Below are 24,833 nucleotides of genomic sequence, written 5' to 3'. Positions count from 1 at the left end.
CAGGCTGATTTTTTGCTCTGGATTTCCAACATTTGCAGTCTCCCTGGTGTCTCCAGTCCAAGAGCAAGTAGGGACAGGCAATAAATGCTGGCCTTGCCGGCAACAAACCACACCCCGAGAGGAAGCTGAAGTGGAAACAGTGGCTCCGGCGGCATCTGGGGAGTGAGAAGCTGGTCAAGTGTCTTGGGAAGTTGACCTATAATAGTTATTGGCAGTTTCAATGTTACTGTGTTTTATATTTTTGTAATGAGTGAGGCTCTTTCTGGGCGTTGACTCGGGCACTGGAATGGCTGCCATTCATGTCCTGACGATACAAATTCCTGTTTTTACAGGGTTCTTGAAAGAAGGTTGTGAGCTCATCAATGAGGCCTTAAATCTTTTCAATAATGTGTATGGTGCAATGCACATGGAAATCTGTGCCTGTCTTAGGCTCCTGGCTTGGCTGAATTACATCATGGCTGATTATAATGAGGTATGTCATTCCTCCACATGAGTGCATGTCTTGCTGTGGACTGAGGCTGCTGATCCAAGTTGAGAATGGAAGACCACTATAACTTCATCCACGAAACACTGCAGAGTAAACCTCTCTTTCCTTGTTCATGTTGTGGCAGGGATGGCTGCAGTTTGCACTCACAATGCAGCATTTAGCATGGGAAAAATAACAAATGTCAACGTGTTTCTGGGTACTGAGCCAAAGATGGGTGGGGGGGGGAATGACTCCTAGATAGATTCCTTTATTGTCATTGCAGTAAAAACAGTGTAATATCATACACGATCTGCTTTAGCCTGCTGTAAGGCAGACCGATTCTCCATTGGCAGAAATTGCCTAAAGTGCCTCTCACAGTCGGAGAAAGAGAAGCAAAAGAGAGGCCCGTGGATGAAAGAAAAATAGAGGGCTATGAGTGTGAGCTAGGAAAAAAATTAGATTGTTGTAAAGTTGGTTAACATAGGTCAGCACAACATTGTGGCTGAAGGGCCTGTACTGTGCCAGGTGAGTGACTAATCAGATACTGTGGGATCATCTCCCTGGAAGCGAACCTATTTTGGTTACCATACTGAGTTCTTATTTTAAATTTAGACGTACAGCACACTAACAGATCCTTCCAGCCCACATCGGAATCACATGCAATGGGGGGGGGGGGGGGGGGGGTGGTAGACGAAGCTGGAACACCAGGAGGAAGCCCACACAACCTTGGGGAGAGTATACAAACTCCTCACAGACAGTGTCGGATTCAAACCCGAGTCACTGGCGTGCTCTTAATCGCTTTGTGCTTTGTGGATTGCATTTGTAATTCATAATTTTCTGTTTATTTTGTAAGGCCCTGAACAACCAGCAGAAGGCAGTACTGATGAGTGAAAGAGCCCTGGGTGTAGATCACCCCAACACAATCCAGGAATATGTAAGTAATAGGATTTTGAAACTGGGCCAATACATCCATGTTGCTTACAGCCACTGCTGTCTTACACAGAGATATCTTGGGAAGGTAATCAATCTGTTAAATTAGTGCAATGCAATTGTTGGCTATTCAGCTTGAGGATTATTATTGGGGTAATGTTTTAGTTACTGATCGCTTTTGCAGTTAAAACATTTATTGACATGGAGATTACAGTAACTCCAAGTCTATCTTGCCAAAGTTTGGCCACATGCAAGTAAGTCCAAAGGTTATATTCCCCATTCCTGGTTCATCTTGTGTTAATCCAGCAATAGAATGATATTTTTTAATAGCATTGTTGAGGCTATTTTATTTGGATGAGTTAATATACAAATATTTAACAAATTAGTGAATGTGAGGCTGACAGGAAAGCCTTGAAATGAATATTTATCATTCGTAGTGCAGTTCGTCTCACCTGCTGAAAGATGACGAACAATATCTGGGCACCTGAACCAACATCCTGGCTAATAAAGGGACTAGAATTGCTGAAATAAAGTCGCAACCTTTGATTGAAGCTTTGCACAAAGGAAATAATAAGAGGTCAAAATAACAAATATTATTTAAGTACAATTGTAGATATTTAAGTACAAGTTGTTGACTCGCAAGAATGAAAATTCACTACAAAATAAAAGGAATTCTGCGTGGCTCAATGAGTCAGATGTGGAAGTCCAGTCTCCTCGCATTTTAAGCTGTCTGAATTCTTTGGGCATATCAGATGAACTTGAGATGAAGGCTCAGTGCTGAAGACCTGTGGTATCATGCATTGCCCATTCACTTACTGAAAATTAATTCAGACAATGTTTAGCAGTATTTCTCTTGAGAATATCTATCTTTATAGAATATAAAAGCCAAGAGTCTAGACCGGGACCACAGTCTCATTGGGGAATGCCTATGGCACCTGGATTTAGTATTGGAATGAGCCATAGCAGCAGCGACCATAAGTAGGGAAGAGGAGAAAGAAATAGTATCGTAAATCTAAATAATTTGGACGATGCCACATTTGAACATAATATACTCTGATATTTACAATTTTTTGCTTCCTGAAACTTTACACTTTTTAAAGAAACTGTTGGTAAACCTGGAGTCATCTTAAACTCCACCCGTAAAGCAACCTCTACTAAGCTCTGCTCTCGGTCTTCATGCCTCTCCCATTCTCGAATCAGCACACTTTGACCAACGCTGTCTGCTGGTCACGGTTAGCCCAATGTTATTGGAGTGTCACCCAGCAACTTGGGATCAAATCCCGCGCTGTCTGTGAGGAATTATTATATTCTCCCTGTGTCTGCATGGGTTTACACAGGGTGCTCTGGTTTACTCCAACCATTCAAAAATGTATGGGGTTTATAGGTTCCGGTCTTTTAAAATTTTAAATCATGTTTTTTTCCCAAATTCTCTCTCATCCCTATTTCTGTCTAACACAGAAATATCTGAACTCTTCTAATTGTAACCCCACTGTTCCATCATCAATAGCCATTGTATTGGCTGCTCACACTGTAAACCTCAGTCTCTTGTATCCTCTAAAGATGCTCTTTAGAACCAGCTGCTTTTGTCTGCACTTTATTCACCTGCTCCAATAGCTCCACAAAATGCACCTTGGCGACAATGCAAATTGATGTTCGTGTCTTTTTTTTAAACTGCAAATCAAGCAGTGACAATGTTTTGGTGATTTCAGGCTGAATAGAATTTCCCTTTGTGATGAATAAAGCAGACACTTTAAACATATTTTGATCTACTTTCATTTGACTTTCTCAAACATCCTTGTAAAGACCTGTCACTCGTTTCAAAAGCTGTTTTATCTCTCTGATATCCTCCTTGTCGCAAGATATAATGAACTCCATATTTAGCCTCTGGGTACCTCAACCGAGGGACAATTATTTATGTTTGAGCACTGAACTCGGTCACTTATGCTCTTGCATCCTCCGATCAATCTACTCCCCACCACCCCCACCCAGCACCTTGCCAGAGCCTCCACTCTCCAAACAAACGCGGGGACAGTCCTCGTTATTTCACTTTCTGTTCACTAATTCAATTAACTTTTTACTATTTCCATTTATATTATGAAGAATCTTCACCTCTTTCTGAAAAAGCAGTAAGGAGTTTTCAGCAAAAAATGGTTGAAGTGATTGAATAGTTTGCGGCACCTCCCAGGTGTAAAGCAAGAGAAACGTACAGCCTCTGTGTTTCTGGCCTGTTGGGTTCGATTACCTTGACTAATGCAGTAAAAATTGCTTCAGGCACATTTACCATTGTGTATCATGTCACAGTGTATTAATGTGCTTCAATCTTTGGGCTGCCTCTTTCCCGAAGATGGCTGTGAGCTGTATATCCACTCAGAGCAGTGCAATTGCACAACTTCCAAGGGAACCACAGGGCTTTCTTTCAGTCCCCCCCATTGATTCTGACACTATTTCTTCAGCAAAACTGCTTCCCTGTCAGTGCTCTAAATGCCATGTCTGTAATGGTATTCAGCATTCACCCCTCTTGTCCTTGAGCCTAGTGGTGGGACAATGGAAATCAATCGACACCGACAATCCAGCAAAAAAAAAGGATGGGTGTAGATAACGTACATTATTCGATGGTAATTTCATGGTATCTTATCACAAGTGACTTTGAATACTCTAGGGTGACACTTTATCAAGTAGGTTTTATTTCTTTTGCTTTACAGATGCACCTTGCCCTATACTGCTTTGCAAATGGTCAACTGTCAACAGCCTTAAAATTATTGTATCGATCTCGCTACCTCCTGATCCTAGTGTACGGTGAGGACCACCCAGAAATGGCTTTGTTGGATGTGAGTATCTGAAACACGGAGGACACAAGCCCAGTTGCCCAGATGGGTCACTGAAGGAATGGATAAAGACTTCCTCCTCCCACCCAGAAATTATGTTTAATGTCACCTTGCAACCCCACCTCGTGCTCTAGATGTTGACTTGCAGTTCTCGGGTGAATCAGATGATCCGGCTGTTCATCTTCTTTAAAAAGTCCCACAGCATTTTGCTAAACATTGGCTGTCGGGTTATCCCAGTGTCTCCCATTCTTACCGAGCCATTATCTTATCATCTTGCTTTCACACTAAGTTATGACCTTCCTTCCATGTTATTTCTTCTCAGAATATGAGACATTTTAAAAACTTCCCTGCAGTCACCTCTTCCTTCACAAGAACTTAGGAGTTGCCCACTGATTGACCCATAACCTCTTTTCAATTTTTCATTCCGGTCCTTCGCCCAGTTGAATATGCAAGGTCAGGCAGTTTCTGTGCACCCATGTTTCACATTCTATGGCTGCTATGATTATCCTATTTAACCAAACCCCCTACTCTGTAACTGCTGACAGTTAAAGATGGGGAAGACCAATGTTGCCACCTTTACTCCATGTCTTAGTGGTTACCATTTTCAACCCAGGAAATTCCCCGATGCTGCCAACACCCTTTGTAACTCCTCTTATGTTTGACACTGAGTTCGGTTCATGACCATGCATCCACTTAAATGAAAAATCTACCTATCCTTCGGCTCTGTGCCTGCCTCAGCGCATCTCAGTTGAAACCCCAAAATTGTTATCATTTGTGTCTGCAGTGTTAGGGGTAACCTGTTGGTCTGTTTCCAGAAGAACAGTTACAGCATTTGAAAAGGCACTTGGACCAGATAAATGGCTAGGAAGGGCTTAGAAGGATATGGACCAAATGCGACGGCCAACTAGGTCAGCGTGGATGATTTGGGCCGAAGGGCTTTTTTCATGCTGTGACTACCTTCTGTGTTCTCTCCGTAAACAAGATCAATTTATCTGCATGTATTTTCTGCTGAGAAAATAACCCAATTTAAAAAAACCCCAACCCTTGTTGACAGTGATCTAAACCACCAACCATCTTTCCACCCCAGAAATAAAACCTTTCATTTCTGGTTCCCTGCTCATTTCTGATCTTCAGTCCCTCGCACCATGGCGCTCATGATGTCAGTTGCCTTGCCCCTTAGTTTTGAAACCTGAACTTCTCTACCCTTCCTCTATTTATTGCCTTTCCACTTTGCTTTTTCTGTGGCTTTTGGTCAAGTTTTGCCCAATTATTTTTTTCTGTAACGATACTCCCATTACATATTCTGGGACATTTCCATTTATAACGCTAAATATTAGCCAGGATTCCTGGGAAAATATGCTATTTGTAGAGCAGTTCTGTGCGATCAGTTTTGACACGACCTAATCAAGGCAGCTCAGAGAGAAATTATGCCATAAACCTGCATTTCTTAACCTGCAGTCCCAAGAGTTGGTTACAGGTCTGTCCACAGTGAAAACAAATGCAAGGGTCAGTAAGATGTAAAACAAGGATGTAAATTTGACAATAGAAAAAGAATCAAAAGTTCTCAAATTTTCCCAGCACAATTAAAAGCCCCTCAGAAGCTTGGAAAAGGGCATAAGCTGGTCACTCACAACCCCCACCCCCACACAAAAATGGTGATCCATGAGTTTGGTAAAGATTATCCTTGGAAAGTAGAGTCTGTGGATGAAAAAAGGTTGACAACCACTCTGTAAACCAACTAACTTTTTAAATCTTGTTCTAACCTCAGTGCATTAAATGTACTTTTTGTTTTTGCCACAAGAGTAATATTGGTCTCGTGTTACATGGTGTTATGGAGTATGAGCTTGCTCTGAGGTTCCTGGAAAGTGCTCTGGCTATCAATGGAAAATACCATGGAGCAAAGTCTCTCAAGGTTGCCTTGAGGTAATAAATAATTACTGTCACTTGTGTTTTAATAAATGAATTCTTTCCTCCTTCCAACTTGTGAAAATTGTTTCTATTTTTTCAAAAATAATGTTGAGAATTAAATTCTATATTTTCCCTCCCTCCCCACTGTTTGCCAGCCACCACCTGGTAGCATGTGTCTATGAGAGTAAAGGAGAGTTTCGATCAGCACTGCAGCACGAGAAGGATGGTTATACCATCTACAAAAACCAGGTCAGTCTTGCAGGTTTGGTGTGATCTGCACATCTCATTCGCGCCTTGTCACTGTCTGGTGTGGTGTTAATTATGCCATCTGCAGTCTGTTTGCAGCGTATTGCAATGGTGGGGAATTCTATATTTTTATGTCTGCAACGTGTTAGATAGGTGGGATTTTCTATTTGTTCTCAAATTAATTTATCCAGCTTTTTTGGGTTTCCCTTCCGCAAATGTGGTTCTGTCTCAACCCTTAATAGCATTCTGAAGTTGGATCAGCTGTTTAGCTTTTTAATGAATCGCCCCCTTATCAGCTACTGTGGTTCTTTCCCATGTTGTATATTGTCATCCAACACTTGTAGTTTTGTTGGAATTTGATATTTATATGGGTGGGTGCATTGAGGGTTGGGTTGCTATGGGGACAAAGAACAGGTACATCAATTTGTTTATATCATAATACTCCGTTGACTCTGGTGGACCAGGAAAAGGTGGTTTATCCAGTTGTAGAATGACAAGCCCACATAACTTAATTCTACTGTTTTATTTTGGGTAATGGGTGTCCTACAGTCGGGCACTCCATCGAGATAAACCTTTATTTTTATTGTGCGAATGTTGAATTACAAGAGAGAATACTGTTTCATTGCCACATTGCTGGCATTGCAGTTACAGAAGTCCAGAAATCCAGATCACTCAAAAATCCAGACTTCTCAAACTTTTCAAATTTAGCGGGCTTTTGTGTGCGTGCATGCATTAGCGCCACAGATTAACAGAAGTCATGAAAATGAAGAGTTTTTTTTCGTACTTTGTATTTTACTATCAAAATTTACCTGTTCATCTCTTTATTCCTTCTTAAATTTCAATTTTAAAAGTACTACCTGGGAATCTGGAAAATCCGGACCGACCCAATCCCCGAGCAGTCTGGATTTTCAGAGTTCCACTGTACATTGCTGGACCAGGAATCCAGAGACTAGGATCGGGGATTTAAATCCCACCACTGCAACTGGAGAATTTACGTTTGATCCGTTGAAGAGAGGAAAATCCAAAGTACAGTGATGGCAACTCTCAAAAGTGGCATTCTGTTGTAACAACCCATCTGATTTGCCACAGTCCTTTAGGAAGGACCTATAACGAGGCCTCCAAAGTAGCCGTAATGCTGTTGGCTCAGTGACATTGAGGGATAGGCCTTGTTAGTGCCCGCACGGTGTAAATGTAGAGAAATTGATTCTAGAGGAATGCTAGATCATACTATCAGTGTGCCCTCAAATGTGCCATGGCAGTTTACTTTAAAGATTACACATAAATTGCCGTGTTTCCTTATATATTCATTCAGAGATTAATTGTCCCAAATTGCTCTTGTGCTCGACAGCATATTAGTGGTCTGTTTTATGCATCTTAAAATCTTCACTCTCAAACAAAAAGGAATTTGCATGTCTGCCACAGCACTTTAGTGAAAGTCTAATTATTTATTTTTGTAGCAACATTTGCATTCCACTCTTTTCTGGTCAAGGTTAGGTTCAACCAGAGTGGAGGCTCAAATGGTTTTATGGATCTTGCATCTCCTCTGATGTAGGCAGCTGTCCACCTGCCCCATTAGTGTTTAATCAGCATTTGGCGTCCACTGGTTTCAGAACTCTACTTGTCCCAAGGATCTTGCGTGCCAACGAGATTCTTTATTTCAAGTTGAAAAAATTGGCACCGATATAAACAGAATGAAATTGAATGGAAACCGTGGGGGGGGTTAAAGAACAGAGGAAAGGGTTGCTGGAGATCAGTGAAAGGAATAATGGGTTAACTCGCGATCCGTTCACATGTAATCTGCCTTCGGAAACCATTGGGTGTGAACTATTCAAATATCTTTGGATACAAATCCAAGTTTCATCTGGAGGGTGGAATGGGATGGCCAATTGTTTCATCTGAGGCAACGAAATGCTGTGAATTGTGCAAAAGGGTGTGGCTCAGTGCCTATGAAATGGATCTACCCATGTTTGACAAAGCCAGTCAGAAATGTAATACAGTAAAACCTCTGTGAACTGGAACTCGAGCAGCCTCAAGCAACTGGCAAAATAGAAGAGCGGAAAAGTTTAAAATTGGTGCTTCTCGCCGTTTGCCAATCATGCAACATGCAGTCTCAAGCAAATGGAATATTCACTTATCCGACACCTACTAATCCCCATAGATGCTGGAGACAGGGGTTTTAATAGAATAGCGTCTCAAATGTGCTCAGCTTTCAGAGGAGGTACAGATTTGAAAACCTTTTAAAATTAATTAGATCCAAATGACTTAATCTGCTTGCATTTTAATTTCTGCTACAAACAAAAAGATACCTAATCTGCTATCTTACTGGCATAACGTTGGGAACACGTTGCACAGAGGGTCATGATAACTACCACATTGCAACACTCCCACACATTCAGAAACCGCAGTGATGGATCTGCAAGGGTGAGGTCGGTTGCATTTTCTCTTCCTGACAGTCCTTTTGGTTGTGAGCACAATTTGAAGATAAGAATTCTGAAATCTGTCTCTGTGCAAACGAACCAATCCCATCATAATCATTATTGCTGTTCGTTCCTCTTTGAGACCTGGATTAACACTTGCAAGTTAAGGATTAGCTTCCTGGTTTTGGAGCTGCCAGCCATTAATCTCAGCTGGAGAGCCTGTCACAGCTGGGCGAGGTTGTCCATGGGATGAGTGTGTCAGTGAGGGGCATGATACCTCATGTGATCACTGGTTGTCTGCTCGATGGGCTCATTGGTGAGGGTGCCCTCTCTACATTCAGCTTATTAGTTGGATATAAAGAATTGCTGGCAGAACTGAGCAAGTCAGACAGCATCCTTGAGCAGAAATGGTCGACATTTCAGGAGTGACTCCTTAATCAAGGCTAATATAAAAGAGGTGAAATTACATATATAAAGAAAGAAGCTGGGGAAGGGGCCCAGAGGTGAGGGAGTATAGTACTGAAGAGGGGGGTGGAAGGAGAAACTGAGGAAATGGGAAAGAATTTTAGGGAAGGGGAGAGAAGTCAACCAAAGTGGGTAGAGACGGGAACCGTGCAATCATATGAGGGTGGGGTTACCTAAAATTAGAGAAGCCACTGTGGAAACAGGTCAACACCAATGACTAGAAAGATCCTAAGGGATGAGAGATCATAGACGATCTCTTGGTGTCAAAAACAGTCAGTTGATTAACAGATTTTCAGCTGTTTTGGAGAGCTGACCATATTTCTGGTCAATTGTATACCTTCTTGTTAATCATTGCTCTATTTAGAAAAATGTAGGGATGTTATCCATCTCGTGGACAACGTAAAACTGCTTGGGAAATGAAAATAGGAGAGGAACAAGGGTTAGTGGGTTAACATGGTAAGACGTTCAGCAGAGTGCTGGCTGTGCATCTCAATAACAATTTGCGCTGCCGATATGGTAAAAAATCCCAAGCATTATGAATATGGCCTAAATCACGCAAGGTAACGGGGTGGGCAGTTCTGAGTTTTAAACAGGGTCCGAAAGTTGGTCGGGAGGGCAAATGCTTGCTTTGAGGTTGGGTGCTCGCAGCTGACAGAGAACCTAAAACCAACGTCGATGTTCCAGAGTTTGGGAGTATCCAGTCACCTTGGATCTTTGTTCCTGCTTGTTGTCCAGAAAGGGATTTGAGTGGCAGAAATTTGACACGTCGGTTAAAGGTTCTTGTGTGAAAAGTCTTCATTAACAGGAGTTACTATTCATTGGCTGCGAATTCTTGCTGTTGCCTGTCTTCAAGAGGGAAAATAATTTGAGATATTTATAATATAATTTATACAACATCTGCTCAAAATGACATTTAATAATTCAATTCACTGTGAAATCTATTTGGAGCAAGGAAACACAGTAGTAATTTGGTTGATCTGCATTCCACATGGGGATCCCTTTCAAACAAATAGGGATTTTTGTTGTCTTTCCTGATGGTTAAGGATTCTCTGCAATTATTCACACCCAGCAAAGTGATGTGGAGACCACGAGAGGCAATTATTTTCAGCAAAGCTAATCACCTCAGCAAACTCTTCAATTTAAATTGGGCAATCACCTGGGTTATTGCTAAAATGTGTTATTTTTGTGTAGGATTGTTTGCTATGAGCTGTACTCATTCATTTTTAAAAAAAGTCGATCGGGGAAAGCATTTTTACAGTATCTTCCTAGTCTTTGCTGCCGGCACGGCCACACATGGGCAAATGGTGTCTTAAATTTGTATGATTTCTTGTTGTGTTGTACAACTTAATACCCAGCACTGATTCCATTTGATCACTGGATCCCCTGCTGGGTGCTGCCAAGAGGTGGATATCACTGGCAAACCAACATTTGTTGTCCATCCTTCAGCAGACCTCTCAACTTGAGGGCTTGCTGGGTCCATTCAGGGGGTGGAGTTACCTGTAAACCCCTGCTTCCTCCTTTAGGTGAGGACAGCAGATTTCCTAAATGGATGTTTGAGACAAACTGGGTGTCTCATTAATGAGACATCTTGTAGAGTAAGATTTCCTGCTTCTGGCTCAAGCCCAAAACGTCGGCAATAGATCTTTGTCTCCTATAGACGCTGAGTTCCTCCAGCATTTCGGTATGTTTTTAACTACAATCACAGCGTCTGCAGACTTTCGCGTTTCACTTTGTGCAATAAAATCCTTGGTATCTGGAATTCAAGCAACCGGCAAAAAAAAAAATCAAGGGAAATAAATTTAAGAAATTAAAATAAAAAAAGAATATAATGATAGGTAAAAATACACAAGTTTAAAATTGTAAATGTTCTCTGAAGTAACACAAACCTTTGAGGAAGGTGGGTGCAAATATTCAGCCAGCGGAGTGCCTGGGTCGTGCTTTGCTCGTAGCAGCTGTTTGAATAAATGGTGTCGCCCAGAATGAAGAAGCTGGTTCGTGCGGGGATGGGGTTGGGGGTTAATTATCTATGATGTTATTGTTTGTCTTTCGGGTGGTTCTATGGAGGGGAAGGAACCAGCAGGGGCAGCGATGATTAAATGTTTTCAAGGAAGATAACTGGAAATGAAGTAAAATGCTTTAACATAGAAAATAGGTGTAGGAGGAGGCCATTTGGCCCTTCAAGCCTACATCGCCATTCATTATGATCATGGCTGATCAGTACCCGGTTCCTGCCTTCTCCCCATACCCCCTAATCCCCTTGGCCACAAGGGCCAAATCTAACCTGCACTTATATATTGACAGGGAACCGGCCTCGACTACTTCCTGGGGCAAAGAATTCCACACATTTACCACTCTCTGAGAGAAGAAATTTTTCCTCATCTCAGTCCTAAAAAAATTCCCCCTTATCCTTAAACTATGCCCCCTGGTCCTGGTTTTTCCCAGCATTGGAAACAACTTTCCTGCGTCTAGTCTGTCTAAACCCTTAAGAATTTTATGTTTCTATAAGATCCCCCCTCAATCTTCTAAATTCCAGAGAATACAAGCCTAGTCTATCCAACCTTTCTTTGTATGTGAGTCCCTCCATCCCCGGTATCAGCTTAGTGAACCTTCTCTGCACCCCCTCCAAGGCAAGGATGTCCTTCCTCAGATAAGGTGACCAAAACTGCACGCAGTACTCCAGGTGGGGTCTCACCAAGGCCCTGTCCAGCTGCAGCAGGATCTCCCTACTCCTGTACTCAAATCCTCTCGCTATGAATGCCAACATACCATTCGCCCTCCTCACCGCCTGCTGCACCTGCATGCCCACTTTCAACGACTGATGCACAGCAACACCTAAGTCTCGCTGCACCTCCCCTTTTCCCTAAACAGGTTTTTGTATTCATGCAAGTGAAGTTTGTTCAGTGCAAATACAGTAGAGTATCTTTTGGCTTTTAAACTGTTTATTCTTAATGCAGGCATACGAGTTGTAAGAGTTAAGTCTCAAGCAATTGGAAAATCCACTTACTTGGCATAGGTGCTGGATACAAGGGGTTTTACTCTACCATTTTATTTAATCGCTTCAATGTAAAATCATGGCTCTGCTTAGTAGTTTCTCGGTTCTGGATGCGGGTTCGGTCATTTAGACGCCATGCTCCACACATTCTCAGCCTAAGCGATTTACTCGGGTGAACCTTCTCATTGATTCTCCTTCCCATCTTTCTCTCTCTAGCTGGGTGAGTCCCACGAAAAGAGCAAAGAAAGCTCTGAGTATTTGAAGTACCTCACGCAGCAGGCTGTAGCTCTGCAGCGAATGATGAACGAGATTTACAAGAACGGATCCAACGCCAGTATTCTTCCACTGAAGGTAGGCTGGGCACCTTCCACAGAACAGGCTTTCTCGGCGCTGCCGGACCAGGGAAAGGGGATGGCTCTGTGAATGGAGAGGGAAGGGGGTGGAGAGCTGGAGGAAAGGAGACAGGGATGGGGAAGAGAGGTCGAGCAGAGACTGAAGTTGACATTCATGCCATCTGGTTGGAGGCCTCTATTGGCTCTTGCCTGTGCCCCTCACCCAACCGTTAGCCTCCCTTATCCATCTATGACCTCCTGCCTGTGCTCCTATCCCTCCCACCACGCCCTCCTCCCCCAACACCATTTTGTTTGGGTGTCTGTCCGCCTTTTGCTCATACCTTGATGAAAGGCTCGGGCCTGAAACGTTGGTTATGTATCTTTGAGTTGTAAAGCCCACTGTTTGACGTGCTGAGTTTCTCCAGCGTTGAGCTTTCACTTCACTCACTGTGTCTGCAGACGTGTATTTTTCTGCATTGAAGTTGGTGGTGGTTTCGTTTCTTCCTTTTACCAAGGAAACTTGAGTCTGCTGTCACGTGTTGCCGTTGCTTTGCTCAGTGCCTGCACATCTTGTACGTACTCCGGGTTTCTGATCACTCTTGAGAAGCAATTGTGGAAAGGGGAAGATGCAAGATGCTATCCAGAGCTCTGCTTTGATAAAGATGCCCATTTAGTCTCTCCCTGCTCACCCAGGAAGAGAGACTAGCATGACAACTAGACACTTCCCAGAAGTCTACTTCCTTCACGTTGATGTGCAGTATATGCGCACACAGGCGGCATGGATGTGTGTGTGAGAAACCAGAATTGATTAATTTTCCACTTGGAACCCGACCTCTTGCCCCTTTGCCCATCCCACTCTGGTAATGTAGCCAGAGGCTGTTTGCTTGGAAGTTGGTTCCTCTCTTCACAGCTAAATATCCCCCCGGAGTTTCTGCTGCCACCTGAAGTTCTCGTGCTTTTTCTTCCTGCCCTCGTGACAGTTGCCTGCAGTTTTCCAATCTTGCAAGATTTTGGCATCACCAACACTGGCTGTTCTGCAGCGATTTAGAACATAAGAAACAGGAACAGGAGTTGCCCATCTGGCCCATCGAACGTGCTCTGCCATTCAGAGTGTTCATGGCTGTTCTCGCTGTGGATTCAGCTCCACTTACCCACCTGTTCCCTGTAACCTTTAATTCCCCAATCTTGAAAAAATCCACCTATCTTTGTCTAAAACCATGCATTGAAGTGGGCTCTACTTGGGTTCCTTGGGCAGAGAATTCCACAGATTCATTACTCTTTGTCTTCAATTTGTTTCCTCAAATCTTGAGACTTTCCCTAATTCTGTTCTCACCTGCCAGTGGAAACATCCTCTCTACTATCTTGTCTATTTTCATAATTTTATGTTTCTGTGATTCTCCATCATCTTTCTAAACTCCAATGAGTACAGGTATGTGCCATTTAACGTCCACGATGCGTTCTGTGAAATCGGACGTTACACGATCTAGACATTGTGCAAACACCATTTTTTAAAATGCACTCATTCACTCGGGCTTAGATACATGCAATACAAATATTTACATATTCACAAATTAATGGAAGTAGACATAGATTGAAATATCTACACTCAATAATGCACTGCTTGCGTCCCATTCTCCAATTGGGATTTCTGAACTCTATTATGGGACCACGGATGTATATGTGGCCAGACGTTGCCCAAACAGACGGTAAGTGGCATATACCTGTATAGTTTCAGGATACTCAAACTCTCTCATTTCTGAAATCCTCCAAAGACAGTGTCTCCTTTCTCCAGTAAGGAGCCCAAAACAGTACTCTAAGAGTGGTTGCAGCAGGACCTCTCTGCGCTTAAATTCAATCCCTCTAGCAATGAAGGCCAACATTCCATTTGCTTCCTTGATTACATGTTGTACCTGCAAACAAATTTTTCGTGATTCACGTCCAAGCATTCCCAGCGTCACTGCATGACAGCATCTCCATTTAAATAATAGCCCGATTTGCTACTTATCTTCCCAAAATGGACGATCTCACAATTACCAGCATGGAGCTCCCAATAGCCATATCTATACCTACTCTCTCCACCCATCTATGCAGACTCTGTCCTTTACACAATTTGCTTCTCCCCACAATTTAGTACCATCAGCAAACTGAAGCCCCTTTCACACTTGGAAGTGATGCTCAGAATCAAATGCAATTGGCCTTTATAAAGTGTCTAGTATGAAGGCAAAATCTGCTCAACGCTGGAGTCAGATGACATCATCTCACGGTGAGGAAAGATTGCCTCGACCCCTAGTACAATCCCCGGCATCTGCAGACACTGGCATTGCAATCAGGCAAGTGTGAAACGAGTAATTGCATTGTGGGATTGAAATGACCCAAGTTTTTGCGTGAGTGCAGGAAAAAAATGATTAAAATGAAGGTATAAACTTTGCCATGGGAATGTTGCAGTGTGGGGGGGAGAGAGAGAGAGGAATTAAATAGCAATAGCGTGGGAAAATTGGTAGCACAATAGTGCCCAAGTTATAAAGACCATGGGGGGGGGGGGGGGGGGGAAGCAATGGCAGACCTGGCTTCCCAGAATGCCATGCAGGAAAGAAACCCCTCTATGAATGCTCCACGCATGAAGCTGGGCATACAACCTTTTCTCTGCTGCATGGAATTCTGGGAAGGTTGGTCCGTCATTGCTTTTTCCCATGGTATTTATAAATTATACACAATACTGCTACCAACTTTCCCACGCTGTATAAATTGAGCGCTATAAGCACTACAAACTTTCCCACATGGTTTAAAAATTGTCTGCTATTGCTATTTTTTGCTCGCATTTTTCCACAATCTCTTATAAAGGTTTATCTAGGTCGGCACAACAACAACAGCAGGGGTTAAAGGGCTCATACTGTGCTGTACATAAAGCTTAATTATGTTATAATTAGGCATGAATAATTTTGTTGAAATATTTCATAACACATTGATGAGGATTTAGGGCAGGTCCACCATCACATGATTGCATCATGATGTCACCAGTAGAAGGTAGAATAGTCCTAACCCCGGGGATGGCTCCTTGCAAATGTGAACGCATGCATTTCCCAGTTAGGAGGGGTCAAGTGTGAAAAGCCAAAGCTCCCATTCGTGAACAGCCAATTTAGTGGGATGCAAGTGTGAAAGGGGCTTCAGATATGCAACCCTGGGTCCCCTCCTCCAAATCATTCGTGTACATTGTGAACAGATGTGGGCTCGGCACAGATCCCTGCCCAGCTGCCAAGCAGAGAAGCACCCTTCTCATCAAACCTCCAACCATGCTAATCCACAACCCCAACTCCAGGCATCCTTATCTTTTGTGTGGCTTCTTTTAAGTGTTTTAAGATTCCCCCCCCATTTCCTGATTTTGGGCTAATTGCTGTCAATTTCAAGAAAATTACTGTGGTTTGGAGCCCTTTTTTAATTCAACTGTCAAGTAGTTTTTTTTCTTTCTTTGGCTTGGCTTCGCGGACGAAGATTTATGGAGGGGGTAAAAGTCCACGTCAGCTGCAGGCTCGTTGGTGGCTGACAAGTCCGATGTGGGACAGGCAGACACGGTTGCAGTAGTTAATCTGATATGAATTATGCATTACGAGACCCTGTCATTAGTGGCATCCCCGGTTAATTCCTGGCGAGCGGGCCTGGTGGCCAACCTCATTTTCACATTCTAGCTCAACCAGAAATGAGGCCTGCTGCCTCACCCACTGACAGGGTCAGTTCTGAAGGGCCCCTCTCCCACAAAGACATTACACAGCCATCTCTGAGGTGGAGATGTGTTTACAAAGCCTCTGCTTTACAGTCCTACAGCCATGAATAAAACATTATGGCGGGAGGGGGGGGTGCGCACATGGTTTACGTTCCACTTACTTTACCATAGAATGGAAATTTCCCTGGAAATAGCAACGTTTTCTGCTGAACATTGTACAGTTTATGTAAAAAAAAAACACCAAATGTTTTTTTTTCTGAATATTATTGACTCAGAATTCATTTTCACGAATTCCAGAAATCACTAGTGTCTCTCGGCTAAGTAACCACTCTTCTGATCAGTTCAGGCAGGTTGCCTCTGTAGGCTGAGGGCATCACAATCTGCACCTCCCTGATGTACATGCTCTTCTTGTGGCAGGTGTCACGAGACGGTTTGCACCCCACTGCAATCTTGTGCGTGCTTCTCTCTCTTTCTCTTTTTTCCTCCTGCCGCCCTGCACCCCATGATGTCACTTCCTTTCCCCATTCAGTCTAAAGATGTCAGAGTTAATTCTAATGTGCTACGGATCAACTGATTCAGACTGCGCTCAGGGTTAATGTGCTTGGCAGCAGGATCTTCCTGGGGAGAGATTGTGAGACCAGTCAGGGCCCTACCCTAAGTAGATGGCACTTCCTTGCAGGTTTACACTGAAACTATGCCTTGGGGTGGTGTTCTTCACGATGCAGTTCATAAATATTTCAGCGGTACCCCTATTACAAAACTACCCAACATTCCCAGAGAAAGAGCCCTAAAACTACATTGCTTCCAACTCTAAAACCCCTTCATCACTTGAGCAAAATATTTTTCCTTTTTATTAACACCGTCCTTAGAAGGTTTATAGTACAAAGGAGGAAATTAGGGGAACAGTCCTCATCGAGGGGGTCAGCAGTGGAGGAAGTCAAGAGCTTCAAATTCCTGGTGTCAACATCTCTGTGAATCTGTCCTGGAGCCTCCATGTCGATGCAATCACGAAGAAAGCTTTGTGAGGAGTTTGAGGAGATTATTATGTCACCGAAGCCTCTTGCAAGTTTCTACAAGTGTACACCGGGGGAGAGCTTTCTGTCTGGTACGGAGATGCCAATGCACAGGACAGGAAAAGACTACAGACAGTTGTGAACTTGGCCAGCGCCATCAGTCTGCACTCCATCAAGGACATCTACAAAAAACTGTGTCTTCAGAAAACAGCCTCTATCCCCAAGGACCCCCCACTACTCTGCTACCAGCAGGAAGGAGGTACAGGAGCATGAAGACGAACGGCCACGCCACAAGGACGGCTTCTTCTCCTCCACCATCAGATTCCTGAATGGACAGTGAAGTACAGACCCTCCCTCACTTCTATCACTTGCTTGCATATTTATTTATTTTCCTTTTAAAAATATTTTTATTGAGTTTAACATAAGTGTGCATCCAGAAATTTAGAAAGCATTCGTATACAAGTAAGCACGCATCAAAAAAAAAGTAATGAACTAAATTGAGGATTACTTGTTAACCTCAAATACAATTCATAGGAAATAATAGCTCTAACCCGTTTATTGAAATAAATCATGTAAAAAGTGTAATTTATAGCAATATTTTACTGCGACGCTGCTGCAATAAATTCTGGTTCTGAATTTGGATTCAAACCAGCCAACAGCTGCCTGGGACAGATCACCGAGGTTTGGGTCATCGGCTAGCCCATAATGTACCACAAACCTAGAGCTTGAGGCTTAATTCCCTTGATAGGATTACCGTCTGTCTTACCGAAACTTGAACTACCCTTAAGGCATCTCTGCAGCCAAAAGGATAGAACAGCATTTGTGATAGGAACAGAAATCAGATACCGTGGTGAATGTGTGCAGGATGTTTTCGCGCATTATCTGCTTCATTTAGTCCTCCTGTGATTGTATTAACTGGGTTGGTTCAGCGATCCTTATTTAAAGCAGGCCTCTCTCCTGCCACCTTCATCTGTTGCCAACAACTTTTCAAGTAAAGATCTGTCAAAGTGGCTTCATGTGAACCTTTGCTTATTCAATGCTGCGGCCTAGCAGAGTTGGGATAATAGCGTTTGGGTATCAATGTCTAGGGATCATGGGGTAATGAAATTCAAAGGTCCAAGAACAATGTGCTTTTAGTTTCAGCCACTCGTTTCCCTTGCATGGCATTCATTCAACAGTATCTCTCTAATCGAGGAGTTTGATTCCCTGAGGTTGCCATGGCAAGACAAGGTTTCCCTCTTAGTTCTGAGTACATTTAGCAGAAATCAGGATTCATCAACTGGGTAGATTGTTAGGAGTTTGCCATTCCTTGTTTAAAGGTCATTTGTATTGCTGCAAGGAATTACAGCCCATTTTGCTTCTCCTGTAGAAAATGTATCCTAAGAGCTTGCTCAGTTTTCTGCAACATAACTGAATAGATCCCACCCACATCCGGGTTTATCGGCAACATTAAAGTTGCGCATCAAGGTTTGGAGAGGCCCACAGGATATCAGAGTGATGAGAGGTGCTCATATTTGTTCCACCAACCAAGACCATGCAGACCTTTGTAACAGTATCCAAGTAGTTCCACACCTCACCCTTCTCCCCAAAGCCAGTAAAATCTTTTTTTTTTAATTTTCCGATACTTGAAGCTCCCTTTTGAACACTGCAATTGAATTGGTCTCCCATCTCGTCCCCGCTCCAACCACTTGGGGATGGTGTGCGAGGGGTGGAACAATGACCCCAAGTGCCTTTTGTTTTAGCCAATCACCTGTGTCCCCAAGCTCTCCCTATTCACCTTTCCACAAGTTGCCCTTTGCAGCCTACTCTACTCCATTGTGAACAAACCCACTTTCTCCAGGCTAACAATATAACTCAATCAGTTAGCAAACCTGGTTGGCATGGACAAGTCGGGTCTGTTTTTTTTTTTGCTGCGAGTCTAGACCAGTGGTTCTCATCCTTTTTCTTTCCACTCACATTCTACCTTAAGTAATCCCTATGCCATCTGTGATTAGTAAAGGATTGCTTAAGGTGGTATGTGAGTGGAAAGGGAAGGTTGAGAACCAATGCTATAGACCCAATCGTTACTGAAATATTTTGCTTGAGAAAAATGGTCATTGGCCCATTTCCTTTGGAGTTATGAAACGGTGCACATAACGAGTCAATTAGGTACAATTAAAACAGTGGTTTTCAATCTTTTTCTTTCCACCCACATACCACCTTAAGCAATCCCTTACCAATCACAGAGCACCAATGGCATAGGGAATACTTAAAGTGGTATGTGAGTGGGAAGCAAAAGGTTGAGAGCCACTGGTTTAGAATACCTGGTCAGTTTCTTCCAGAGACCTCTCCTCTTTTCTAGGAGGTGGTCCCAGAACCAGATTCAGTGCTCCTGTTATGGTTTTCGGTGCTGACCTGCTTGGAGGATATGGGGAGAATCTGGTGCAGATGCAATTTGGAAGGCCGTGCTTTTCACACACAGGGGAGGTTGTATCTGCTTCAAGGTGGACCTGGTTTCTTGTGCAAGGTTTAAAATCCTGTGGTCCTGAACCTGAGCACAGTTTGTGACATCAACTGTTGCTTGAACGAACAGAGTTTGAAAGCCACTAATTGTCCCTTGTTTCCACCAGTTCACAGCACCCAGCATGTCGAGTGTTTTAGAGCAACTCAACGTTATCAATGGCATTCTCTTCATTCCCTTCAGGTAAGGACCCAACATGTGCAGCCACCCTGGTTCTCCGTGTTCTCTGGTGCTGTCTGTGTGGAGTTTGCATGTTTTCCCCACAGTTGCATGAGTTTCCTCCCACATCCAGAAGCGTGCAAGGTTTGTAGGGCAGTGAGTGGGGGAACAGAGGTGGAATTTGACGGGGATAAACACAATTGTTTAGTATACAATTGCTGGCTAGATAATGTGTATGGGCCAGTTTACTGAAAGATTAAGCCCATCAAGTGTGTTCCAGTAACAATATAGCACAGTAGAAGGCTCCTCTGGTCCATGTTGTGCTGACCAACTACACCCAAACAACTTACCAACCCCTTTGGAAGGTGGGTGGAAATGAGGGCATGGGAAACAGGGAGAAGGTGCAAAGTCCTTATAGCAGCAGATTTGAACCTGGGCCACTGGTGCTCTAATAGCATTGTGCTAACTGCTCCTGTCCCTGGTTCAGTTTCCCCCACCCCACCTCCCACTCTTTCCCCAAAGCCAGGTAGATAGGGTTATTAGGAGAGCTTTTGGCACATTGGCCTGGATAAATCAAAGTATTGAGTATAGGAGTTGGGATGTTATGATAAAGTTGTACAAGGCATTAGTGAGGCCACATTTGGAGTATTGTGTGCAGTTTTGGTCACCTAACTACAGGAAAAAAATCAATAAGATTGAAAGAATGTGGAGAAGACTCACTCTGTTGCCAGAACTCGAGGAAAGGTTAAACAGGTAAGTAAAACTTTATTCCCTGAATCATAGAGGAATAAGGGGAGATTTGATAGAGGCATACAAAATTGTGAGGGGGATAGTTAGAGTAAATGCAACTGGGCTTTTCCTCTGAGGTTAGAGGAGATACAAACCAGGCAACATGGGTTAAGGCTTAAAAGGGGAAATGTTCAAAGGAAACATTAGGGGGGGTGTGGAATGAGGTGCCAGGTGGTAATCTCAGGCTCAGTGTTAACATTTCAGAAAAATTTGGACAAGTACATGGATGGGTGGGGTATGGAGGGACATAGACTGGGTGCAGGTTAATGGGACAAAGCAGAATAATAATACAGCACATACTAGAAGGGCCGAAGGGCCTATTTATGTGCTTTAATGTTAATGTTCTTTCCACTCCCATTTATTCCCCTTTAAAGGCATTTGGATGATTGGCCCAAATGCCAATTCTCCTCCTGGCTCTGCTTCCACTTTAATAGTTCCAGTTCTTCCCCCGCCTCCCCCACAACTCTCCCATTTTAAAAGCTCCCCCTACATGTGCTTTTGTTTTAAAACATCCGACAGTCAAAAGGAGCTAGAGAACCTGAGAGCTGAAGTCCACCGGCGACAGCAGCTGAACGAGGCAAGCAAGAGTGAGGAGCAGGAGGATGGCACCGAGGGGGAAGGAGCTGACCCAGACCACGAGGAAAAGAGCCGACCCATCACCAAACCGTCCACAGAACAGGCTTCAGCATAGGGGCGCATTCCGTCCGAACCTTCCGCAGTCCCAGGCCTGCTTTGATCTCTGTGCTCCGGCTGCAGGAAACTTGTTGCAATAAATGCTGTGTCTCGAGTGTGCACACCAAAAAATAATGCACTGGTACCTACAAATGTGTTGCATTTAATGTTTCTTTTTATTTTGGAAAAGAAGAGAAAATAAAATCCTGCCATGAGCAAATCTGAGTGATAGCAAAGCCTTAGCAGTGGCATCAACTGCACAATATTTTATAGAAAAAAAACTATATTTAAAAAAAAAATAGGTGTTTGGAAATTCACTTGTAAAGTTATACAACTCACTTGTACAGACAGTAAAACAATCAACCGTTTGTAAACTACATGTGTAATAATCTGAAGAAATTGTACATATTAACAGATTCCAAATGAATGAACCTAGAACCACTTAAAATACTCAGGTCATTATATGTTGTATAAGGGCACCAACGGAAACAAACATTGATAATCAGAACTAATTTTTTCTTTCATTTTTACAACTGTTAATAATCACTGCTGCTTCTCCCACTGAGCCCAATAAACTTAGCCATAAATCAGTTTACCATTCAGCAGTGGGAAGATGATGCTGAGATTTATTCCCTGCCCCTCCCCTGACGACAGCCTTTCACCTTGATTCCGCCCCCCCTGTTCAATCCAATTGAAAAAGCTGGTGAGTTCTCGATCCTGAAAACTGTCCGAAATGTTTGAAACTTGTGCGTTTGCCATTTGTAACTGGATTGTTTTTTTCTCTCTCTCTCTCTGGGGCACGTTTCCTTTGGAATTAAAATTGGAAGTGTCTTTAAAATCAAGGGATAATAATTAGATGCAACCTAGACTGGGAGTTTTTAGTACTTCGCTGTGACATGTGTCAGAGCTGAATGTCGGAGGGACTGGGATTTTCTTAGTGCATTTATAGTGTGTGTCATGAAGCTACTTGATTCAGTAGAGCTGGCATTGCACAGTGCACTCACAGGGAAACCTTTTATTTTCTACTGTTAACTGCGACCAAGAGAGACCATGATCATTTTTAAATTGAGTAACCCTTTGAGCAGCAGACACATGTTGTGATACATTTATGAAGAGAAATAAGTGGCTATATAGTATATTCTCAAATTGTATAATCGTATTTCATGTGATGTGATTATGAAAACATTACACAGTAACTGCCTCTCATTAAGAATGTGTAATAAGTGTTGGAATAGATGATTTTCTTTTTATCTGGGTAACCATGTGATTGTCTGTAAGTTGCTTCCTGGGTGTATCTAATTAATGCAAAATCATCTTAATTGCCGCACTCTTTCCCCCACTGATTGTTACCGTAATACTAATAGCCTTCAGATTTTTCTCACACGTTGGTGATGCCTGGAAAGTGTGTTAGTGTGGCAATTCTGTGCAGGAAGCAAGAGAGCTGAGGGCGTGTCTTCAATGCAAAGCAACTTGTTCTTAAATTATTTGAATTCGTCACCAACTGTTCAATAAATTATGAGCAAGAACATGCTTGTTTGTTAGCTACCTGTTTACTTCACGTTCATACCAACACCATCTTCCATGCGGGCACCCTCCAGCTGGCATTAACTTCAACTAAGAACCTCTCTCCCCTACGCGTCTCCTTTCACAGAGCCAAAATCAATTCTCACCTTTCCTCTTCTCTTATCCAATTAACATCTTTTGGCTGTTGGTCTGGACTCCTCCCCCACCCCCTTTCATTTCCCAGTTTTTAATTAAGATCCCCTCCTGCTTTTTACTTGAAGAAGGCCTCAAGCCAGAAACGAGGCCTCTGCGAGGCCTTCAACAATTTTTATTTCCCATTCTGTTTCTAAAGGAGGAAGTAGAAATCTGTATCGATGCTAAAGCTTTTTAAAATTTATACTACACATTTTGTTGTCTCTTAACATAAAAGGTTAATGCCTCAAAAACTTTCTTATTTTTGAACTTCAATTTAGGAAGCAGAAACTTCAGTCGGCCAATTAGCTTGACGTCTGTAGTTGGAAAAATGCTTGAAGCCGTCATTAAAGGTGAAATAGTGAAACTTTTGGAACGTAAGGGTTCAATCAGGCTGTCGCAGCATGGTTTTAGAAAGGGAAGATCTTGTTTGACAAACTTGTTAGGATTCTTTGAGGATATAATGGATAGAGGGGAACAGGTTGATGTTGTATATTTGGATTTCCAGAAAGCGTTTGATAAGGTGCCGCACAAGAGACTTCTCAGTAAGTTACAGGAAAGTGGAGTCCGGGGAAGTCTACTGGCCTGGATTGAAAATTTGTTGTCTGACAGGAGGCAGAGAGTCGGGATAAATGGGAGTTTTGCAGGTTGGCAGAGAGTGGTAAGTGGGGTGCCGCAGGGGTCGGTGCTAGGCCCACAACTGGTCATCATTTACATTGATGACTTGGAGAAGGGGACAAAATGTGGTGTAGCCAAGTTTGCGGATGACACCAAATTGAGTGGAAGAGCAAATTGTAATGAGGATGTGGAGAGTCTGCAGAGGGATATAGTTAAGCTGGATGAGTGGGCAAAGGTCTGGCAGATGGAGTACAATGTTAGTAAGTGAGGTTATCCACTTTGGCAAGAAAAATAAAAGAGCTGAATATTATTCAAAGGGTGAAAAACTACAGCATGCTGTTGTGCAGAGGGACTTGGGAGGGCTTGTGCATGAATCGCAAAAAGTTAGGTTGCGGGTGCAGCAGGTTATTAAGAAGGCAAATGGAATGTTGGCCTTCGTCGCTAGAGGAATTGAATTCAGGAGTAGGGAGGTAATGTTGCAACTGTATAAGGTACTGGTGAGACGGCTCCTGGAGTACTGTGTCCAGTTCTGGTCTCCATATTTGAGGAAGGATATACTGGCTTTGGAGACGGTCCAGAGGAGGTTTACTAGGTTGATCCCTGGGATGAAGGGGTTGACTTATGACGAAAGATTAAATCGTCTAGGATTGTATTCGCTCAAGTTCAGAAGAATGAGAGGAGATCTTATAGAAACATATAGGATTATGAAGGGTATGGATAGGATAGATGTAGGAAGGTTTTTTGAGCTGGCCGGGGAAACTAAAACGAGAGGACACAGTCTCAAGATTTGGGGGAGTAGATTTAGGACAGAGAGGAAAAATAGTTTTTCCCAGAGAGTAGTGAATGTTTGGAATTCTCTAACCAGGGAAGTGGTTGAGGCTGCTTCGTTAAACATATTTAAAATTTGGTTAGATAAATTTTTACATGATAGAGGAATTAGGGGATATGGGGAGAAGGCAGGTAGGTGGAGTTAGGTCATAAATTAGATCAGCCATGATCGTATTGAATGGTGGAGCAGGCTTGATGGGTCATTTTTGGCCTAGTCCTACTTCCTATAAAAAATCCAGAGTCTTCTCCCCCCATGTGCC

General features: G+C 43.0%; 1 protein-coding gene across 5 annotated transcripts in view; it reads left to right on the top strand.

The window, feature by feature from the left end:
- Positions 1 to 22,962, top strand: part of cluha (clustered mitochondria (cluA/CLU1) homolog a) — a 95,399-nt gene extending 72,437 nt beyond the window's left edge. For all 5 annotated transcript variants that reach the window (XM_069910257.1, XM_069910258.1, XM_069910259.1 and 2 more), the window contains 8 exons: positions 333 to 472; positions 1,320 to 1,400; positions 4,099 to 4,224; positions 6,023 to 6,144; positions 6,285 to 6,378; positions 12,466 to 12,600; positions 19,922 to 19,995; positions 21,280 to 22,962. In XM_069910257.1, the coding sequence (XP_069766358.1) occupies positions 333 to 472; positions 1,320 to 1,400; positions 4,099 to 4,224; positions 6,023 to 6,144; positions 6,285 to 6,378; positions 12,466 to 12,600; positions 19,922 to 19,995; positions 21,280 to 21,451 (944 nt within the window). In that variant the 3' untranslated portion in view covers positions 21,452 to 22,962. The remainder of the gene's footprint in view (positions 1 to 332; positions 473 to 1,319; positions 1,401 to 4,098; positions 4,225 to 6,022; positions 6,145 to 6,284; positions 6,379 to 12,465; positions 12,601 to 19,921; positions 19,996 to 21,279) is intronic.
- Positions 22,963 to 24,833: the final 1,871 nt, after the last annotated feature.

Source organism: Narcine bancroftii, chromosome 14, assembly GCF_036971445.1.
Source record: "Narcine bancroftii isolate sNarBan1 chromosome 14, sNarBan1.hap1, whole genome shotgun sequence".
NCBI lineage: Eukaryota > Metazoa > Chordata > Chondrichthyes > Torpediniformes > Narcinidae > Narcine > Narcine bancroftii.
This window is presented reverse-complemented; position numbering and strand designations above follow the sequence as displayed.